The 8,257-nt window shown below is 38.2% G+C and overlaps 1 protein-coding gene across 1 annotated transcript in view; it reads right to left on the reverse strand.

Moving 5' to 3' along the window:
* Positions 1-8,257, reverse strand: part of prkcab (protein kinase C, alpha, b) — a gene marked incomplete in the record, with an annotated part of 113,795 nt that overhangs the window by 21,855 nt on the left and 83,683 nt on the right. The window contains 1 exon segment of the mRNA XM_014010135.1: positions 6,919-7,047. Coding sequence (XP_013865589.1) covers positions 6,919-7,047 — 129 coding nt within the window.

Here is an 8,257-nt window from a genome sequence, read left to right on the forward strand (position 1 = left end):
TGTGTGTGTGTGTGTGGGTGTGTGTGTGTGTGTGTGTGTGTGTGTGTGTGTGTGTGCAGCTCATGTAGGGACATTTGTGTTTTTGCCCGTCATTAAAACCCCAGAAGAACTGTCTGCCCCTGCCAACAGGGTTTTAAATGTCACTTTTCTAAGAAATACAGTGATCTGGATGAGGAGTAGATGAGGGAAGACGGAGGTGAAAAAAAAGAGAGAGAAAGCCAAATAAATAATACAAAACGAGAAGAAGCGGTGAGGCTGGGTGCAGAGGAAGAAAATTAGACATTCAAGCTGAAAGAAAAAGGAGAGAGATGGAGGATGAAAGTAAAATCCGACCAACTGGACACAATCTCAGCAGGGATCATTAGAAAACAGGTGATAAGAGGTGAAACTGAGGTCTCAGAGGAACAGGTGGGACGAGAGAATGGGGGGGGACACCGAAAGACGGGATGGAAAGGAAAGGAGGGGAAAAACAGAAGGAGAGAAGGAGGAGCGAGCCTGAGGAGATGTGTCTGTTTTCTTGGCTGGAAAGATTTAATCAAGTTCATGTTGGTGTGGTGAACCACAAAGGCCCGCCACTTGTGTGCCAGAGGGGAGAACAAACCAAGTGCCCACTGTTCAGATCACCGCCATTATAGAAGAGAAGAAAAGACAGAGGTTGTTCAGGTTTGTTCCTCTCTGTATTGAACTCAGTATTGATCTTCATGTCTTCCCTCATGTGAAAAACACCTAAAACACCTCGAGTGGCTCCTATTCTTTTGTTTTTATTTTGAAATTTATTAAACCAAGAAAAACCAAACAATTAGAACAAAACCTGTTGCTTTTGCAAACGTTTCAGCCTTTCTAAGTCGTGATTTTACGATAAGAAAGAAATTTGACGTCTTGTGACGTTTGGCAGAGCTGCAGTTGAGAAATATTATTGTGAGTAGTTAAAATGACATCGATGTTCACTGACTCAGAGTGAAAATGTTTTTTTAGGCTAAAAGCTCAGACGTTTTAAAGTTATCACTCTGAAAAAGAGTTCAGTTTGTACCAATTGTGCCTGTGAAAATCAAAGAACCCATAGACCAATATATTTAAACTCTAGTCAAGATTTAATTCTTAAATGAAATCTTGAACACTTCAATTTGATGTGGAATAAAAATTATTAGTGGTTTCTTGGCCTTTTACAATCAATTTAAAATCATGTGTTTGATTCAGCACAAAGCTAATCGCTGCACAATACAAAAAATAAATATTTTCTTACAGCTACATCTTCATATTTTGCTGCTTATCTGTAGTCTGTGGAGGCAACAGTTCTAGGAGAGAAACCCAGACATCTCTCTCCTGAGCGAKACTTTCCAGCTCGTCCTGGGGGACCTTGAGGTGTTCCCYGGCCACAGAGGATATATAATCCCTCCAGTGAGTCTTTGGTCTTCCCCTGGTCTTCCCTGGGTCTCCTACCAGCCTGAAACACCTCTAAAGGCAGGCATCCTAATCAGATGAACCACCTCAATTAACTCCTTTTGATGRGGAGGAGCAGCGGCTCTACTCCGAGCTCCCCTGGGTGACAGAGCTCCTCACCCTATCTCTAAGGCTGAGCCCGGCCACCCTATGAAYGAAGCTCATTTCAGCTGCTTGTATCTGCAGTCTTGTTCTTTCGATCATGATCCACACCTCATGACRACAGATGAGGGTTGGAATATAGACAGAACAATAAACTGAGAGTTTTGCCTTTGGACTCAGCCTTCTTCACCACAACCAACCAAAGCAARGTCCTCACTACTGTGGATGAGGTCCCAATCTGTTGATCCATCTCCAGCTCCATCCTACCATGACTCGTAAACAACACACGCAGATGCCTAAACTTCTATACTTAAGGCAGAGACTCTCCCCCTGGTCGAGAACCATGTATGGGGTGCCGTTCGTAAAGTTACACAGTCAAAAATTACCACCGATATTTTTGTTTTATTTAGCCTTTTACAAGAAAAAAAGAACAGATTCATTTTTCAAAGTCAGTTTGGCACCATATGATTCATGCATTAATAAATGTCATAGTTTATAAACTAAATATTTAACTTACAAATTAAATATTTAGTTCACAAGCTAAATATTTAACTTGTGACTTAAATATTTAGTTTTGAGCTAAATATTTAGGTTGCAACTTAAATATTTAGCTACCTAAATATTTAGGTTGCAACTTAAATATTTAGGTAGCAAGTTAAATATTTAGGCAGCAAGTTAAATATTTAGGTAGCAAGTTAAATATTTAGCTAGCCACCTAAATATTTAGGTAGCTAGCTAAATATTTAAGTTGCAAGCTAAATATTTAGCTCAAAACTAAATATTTAATTCGAGTTAAATATTTAGTTTATAAACTATGACATTTATAAATGTATGAATCATATGGTGAAAAACTGACTTTGAAAAATAAATCTGTTCTTTTTTTCTTATAAAAAGCTAAATAAAACAAAAATATTGGTGGTAATTTTTGGCGGTGTAACTTTACAAATGGCACACCATAACCGTGACCGCAGACTTAGAGGAAATGACTCCCATCTCATCCGCCTCAGTGCACGCTGAAGGTCTTGGCCCGAACACGCCAACAGAACACGTCATCCACATTAGGCAGAGACGACACCCTCCTCTCCACGACTGCGCCTTGTGCTCTGTGATGAAAACTGCTTTTTTAATGATCAAAGGCAACAAGTAACCAATACAAGCGGTGGCACCGTGCCTGTCAGTAGTTGGCTTTGTCTAAGATTATAATACACAGGAAGCAGATCGGTTTAACAAGACTTCACTGCAAACCAGAGTCAGCTCACTTTCACTTGTGTCTGCTCCAACCAAATTTGACTGGGGTAACCATGTCAACAAGACCACTGCTGTCATCATCCTAGTTAATAGTCTGCTTCGTTTGCTCCTCGTCACCATCAAACCCCAGCCGCAGACGGGTGCAGACAAGGACACAAAGTGTATCTGTCAGAGAGCTGCACATGATCAAAGCCACAAAGAGCTGGATGTCGTTTTCAGAATGGCAAATAACAAACCCCACTAAAAAAATAACCCGAAAAGCACATTTCTAACTCCTTTTTTCCAACGACTAGCACATTTTTAATGAATGTAATCCCATCTGTCAGTCTGAACTTTGTTCCTCTCTGGTCCAAACAGAGTTAGCTACTATGTATGYGGTCTGGGAAAATAAATTTCTCCATACCACGGCCGTCCCGCCGAGCTGAAATGTGTGAGTATCTGAACGTGACGAAGAGAGAAGTTGTGGAAGTGAACCAGCAGTCATTTTTCTCCCTGCCAAAGAGGTTTTAACACTGGAGAGTTCTCCACTGCAGGTGTTGCTCTTGACTGACAGGATAATTTAGAGGTGTCGAAAACACACACACGCACACATGCAAGCAGACATTTGCAACGCACGGACAATAAAGGCACCCCTGACGTTGATTTCACGCTGACAAAAAACAAGTACTATATATAAAACACAAACTGCGTTCAAACAAATGCAATGTAAATGTGTAAACAGTAATACATTAAACACGATCAAATGCTTTTTTACACAAGTAACTTCTGGCTCTCTAATGGAACAGTAATGTGGTTTTTTTTGGCCTTCAGTAACAAGCAAAATGACTCAGTTGGAAATAATGATTGACTCCAAATGATATTACTGAAAACATTTCTAGCATTTCTTAAAGGAATGCACATTATTTGTAGCTTTGAGTGCCAAAGTATTAAACAGAAATCTTATGTGAGCTGTAAAAATACCAGAAAAATAGACTGATTTCTTGACATTTTTGTGTTGGCTATTGGTCAACTTAAAGTTGATTTCAAACATTTAGTTGTAGATGTATATCTGTTGATTACTTTCCAAACAGTTATTTAAATTATGAGTCGCCAAGTAAATGAAAAAAAAAAGTCATTAACACATAGCTCATTTTCTGAGAGTAAAAGTTCATTTTTCACAAATATTGTATTATTTAGCTCACACTTCTTACATTTTGCTAATTTTACTACATGCTAAATTTGTACGTTAAATAATACACGCAAATATTAAATCCTAAATTTGAATGTGTAAATTTAACTGTAAAAGTTAAATCCAAATGTTGAAGTTTAATTACATTTAAGTATTTCATTATGGAACACAGCCTTTTTGCTGTTGGTGCTTGGCTCTTGTTATGACATCATCATACAGAGACAATAGCAACTGCTAACACCGCTAAAGCTGCTAACACTGCAAATTCTGCTAACGCTTCCCTATAAGAACTCAAACTTGAAGTTACAGCTGGTGTCTGAGCTGCATTTCAAACTGCTGGACCACAGGTACCACCCATGTTGTTTTCAATGAACACATTTTGAATTTCAATTTTAAACACCATCTTAAGCAGCGCTAGCAGCATTAGCAGCGTTAATAGCGTTAGTGGTTGCTTTTGTCTCAGGATGATTATGCTACTGCAAAAGCAAAGCACCAACAGCAAAGGATGCGCTCCATTCTGAAATTCTTAAATGTAAAATTCAACATTTAGCTTTAATATTTAAGATATAATTTGTAAATTTAGGTTTACACATTTTGATTTAGGGTTTAAAATTTAGACAACATGTTTGACACCTCTTTTTTAATTTGCAAAATCTAAGAACAGTGAGCTAAATAACAAGAAAATGGCAATGGACTTTTTTAGTTAGGATTTTACACTCAGAAAGTGAGCTAAATATGGAAAATATGRTAGTGACTTTTTTTCRTTTTTTTTTTTCCACTTGATGCCCCCAAATTAAAATACGCCCTGTGGTTCACAAAACATGTTGCAAATAGACAAAAACTACTTTTTTTAAATCTACAAGACATTCAGCCACTCAGTTTCTCAGAATATTTCTCTGGAGGATTTTTGTTTCGCTCCATTTGCAGAAGCTCAGAGTATTTTGTTCTTCATTTTTTAAATGTTTGTTTTGTTTCAGTCAGAGTTCACGTTTTCACTTGTGTTGCCCTCTGTCCAAGCATATTCAGAGTTACCAAATGATTGGAACTCATTMATGCACCAGTTTATATTCAAACCTGGAATAATAAATGTTTACAAATGTTCAAGGTCCAAAAGGTTTGCCTTTTTTCTTTGGTTGCATGTCAGGCTTCAACAGCTCACTGATTCTAAACCAAAAACAACTGGAACTCATCTGAATGAAGCCTCAGTAAACTGATGAGTGAAGTATCATGACTAATGTGAAAGGAGAAGTTATTATTGGTTCTGAGACAAAAAGAGTCCATTGTAAATACCAGAACAAATTATACGGTTCAGGATTACATGTCCATTCCAAATGTTTGTTAGGAAATTAAAGGTTTATGATTATCACCAGGATCACTTATTTGATACCCTTTTTGTCCCTTAAAAACTGTTTTTATCGTGATCAAAATGGGCTGTTTATGACTGCAGATTTGTGACATTTTAGCAACGTGCCTGCAGAGGCAGACCCACCCACAACTCAGAATCAGGCAGAAATGAAGTGAGCCACTGTGATCTTAGAAAGAAATTGCTGTATTTTACTTTCAAAGGGGGTACACATTACCAAAGCAACCAGACAAAAAAGGGTCTCAGGTAAATTACAAAGATAAAATGTTAAAATACGGTTCTCTAGCCGAGTTCTGGCCAACTCCACGTGCTTGTGACTGACAAGAAAATAACAKTGATTTGATTTGTCAAGAACAAAACTATAATACTGTCAGAAATTATATCAAAGAGTGCTCCAGAAATAGACTTTTCATTATCTGCAGAGGAAGATTTGTGAMGTAACATCATTAAAGGAATGTAGCACTAGGTCTGTCACAATAACAAARTTTATTYGACAATAAATCGTCTAARGGTGTATTCACACCAGGAAAGTCCTTTGGTCCACTTGTTTGGTCTGGACCAAAAGCGGACTTTATTTTTTTCATTTGGTGCAGTTTGCAACCACATGCTTTTTTGCAAGCAGACTATAATTTATAAACAAAGCCACGCAGGTGACAGTCATTGTTCCCAGTGGACAGAAATGATGGGGGCCAAACAGACCACAGACCCAGAAAGAAAGATGGTGCTGTTATTAAAACTGCAATACCATTTAGAATTTTAAGAGCAGCTCYTCTAACAATGGTTTTGCGATGATATACTTCTAATTTTGAGAAGGCGTTAGCAAATGCATTCCAAAGGACGTCTCCTTTGCCCTGACCCACAGCGGCTCATTTTTTGTAGCGCAGTGGTAGTGTTTGCAAAATTGAAAAGACTAATAGTTACCATGACACTTAGCAARYGTMGCTCGTGAAGTCCAAAAGGGCGCATGTTTRCTGTAGTTGGTTTGGTTCGAGGCTGGTCTGTATTCACACCAGAAGCGAACRGCACCAGAGTTTGTTTGGAAYTGGACKGAGACCACCTCAAAAATGGGTCTCGGTCTGTTTTTTGGTCTACACCAGGGTTCACATGAGTGTATTCACACCTGCATAAAAGGTCCGGACCAACGGGGAAAACAAACTCTGGTTCGTTTAAAGCGTAKCAAATGTGCCAGGTGTGAATACACCCTAAGAAATTATCACAATAAAAGATTGTGTGGAAACCATTTAAACTTATGTAATGATAAACCTTAAAAAGCTTAGGATTAGGTAAACAAAAAAAGATATTAACTGACACAAAAACYAATAAAATAGTTATTAAATGATTTATTGCTCATCGCGACAGGTCCACAGCACATGTCTGATTGACTTTTATGATTCTGTGAGCATGAGTGGGTCAGTGTTTTTAATAAATATGTTGTAACCACAGCCATGACCAGTCTATAAGCTATTGCTATAAAAAGGAGAAAAAGAAGAAAAAGACTCTTACAGGTCCCATCTGGGATCTGCTTGCTAACGTCACCCTGGGACCGAGCAGATTGATGCGGGTGGACTTTTTTTCACAGGTAGAGATTAAAACCAACCTGTGATGTGTAGCCGGTCCCCGCTGACCTCGATCTTGAGGAAGATCCGTCCCCGGCGCTCTGTGTGGTCCGTCCCGCACAGGCTCGGCACGTTGACCACACACTGCTTGTGCACGTTCATGTCACAGGCTGGAAAACAAGACGAAACACAGAGACAAACAAGAGTGTTGAGTTTATCTGAGCGGGACCTCGTGTTAGCGACATTTGATGTGTGTGTGTGTGTGTGTGTGTGCGTGTGGGTGTGTGTGTGTGTGGAGCCTTTGAAATGAAATCCCTTTTTATTGCAACGAGAACTGAAGGTGAGTCGCTGAAATCCAGAGAAGAGGTTAGGATAAGTGTGTTATTCTCACATTTCTCTGGATTTATGAAGGTTTATGCCATTTGAGAGACACCGCAAGGAAAATTCTCTCCCTCTGAGGACAAAGTACAAAAATACTTTGAGTYGTGCGATAATATGGGAAAATAACTCGAAGAAAAATGAAACAGAAAGAGATAATGAGTTTTAAAAAAACTTCACAAGGTCATTGTTTCTCTCACACATAGTAAAAGGAAAAAGAAACATCAAGCTATAAATTGGCACAAATAAATTACAATCACCAACAGAAAACAAATAACTGATGTGCGATACTGAGAAGCAGATGGCTTCTGGGTRAAAACCATCAATCCTGCTTTATGAGTAAAAAATAAATCAAACTGAAGATCTGCCCATCTGTCAGTTCTGAGGAAGACGTTTGGGAAGGAAYAGATTTGAGCTAGCTCACAAAACTTGTAAATTGTTCTACAGTCAAGACATTTTTTAACAGTTTTTTTTGCTGATTCATCAAGCGGTTCAGTCAATCACTGAGAACTGCTGCTCTAAACAGATGGGTAGATGCACCAACATAAAGTGAAAGGGTAATCTAATGTGTCAGCTCTTACAAAAATATAACCCAAATCTTTAAAATTTCTCATGTAGCCMGTTAAAAATGACCCAAAGTTAATTRYTCAGTCATGTTTTGGTTTTCACTTCTCAATAATACCTCCATCAAGTTTGTCACAAAGAAAGGTGTACCACGTTCAAGTGATTTTTCATATAACATGACATGATCCGGCCAGATTCTTCTCAGATCACATGAAACTCAAAGTAGAGAAAAGACATTTTCTGTGAAAAAAAAAAAAAGTTCGAATGCTGATGACTTTGCTGAAATTTCTTATAAAAACAGACACTAAAAAGCTAAATGAAGCAGAACGCTAGAAAAAATTGAAAGGAGAAAAATACTAGCTTAAAACAAAAAGTAGCAAAATGCTAGTTAAAAGCTAAAGTAATTTTAAGAAGACAAAAATAGAGCAAATATACTAT

Source organism: Austrofundulus limnaeus, unplaced genomic scaffold, assembly GCF_001266775.1.
Source record: "Austrofundulus limnaeus strain Quisiro unplaced genomic scaffold, Austrofundulus_limnaeus-1.0 Scaffold65, whole genome shotgun sequence".
NCBI lineage: Eukaryota > Metazoa > Chordata > Actinopteri > Cyprinodontiformes > Rivulidae > Austrofundulus > Austrofundulus limnaeus.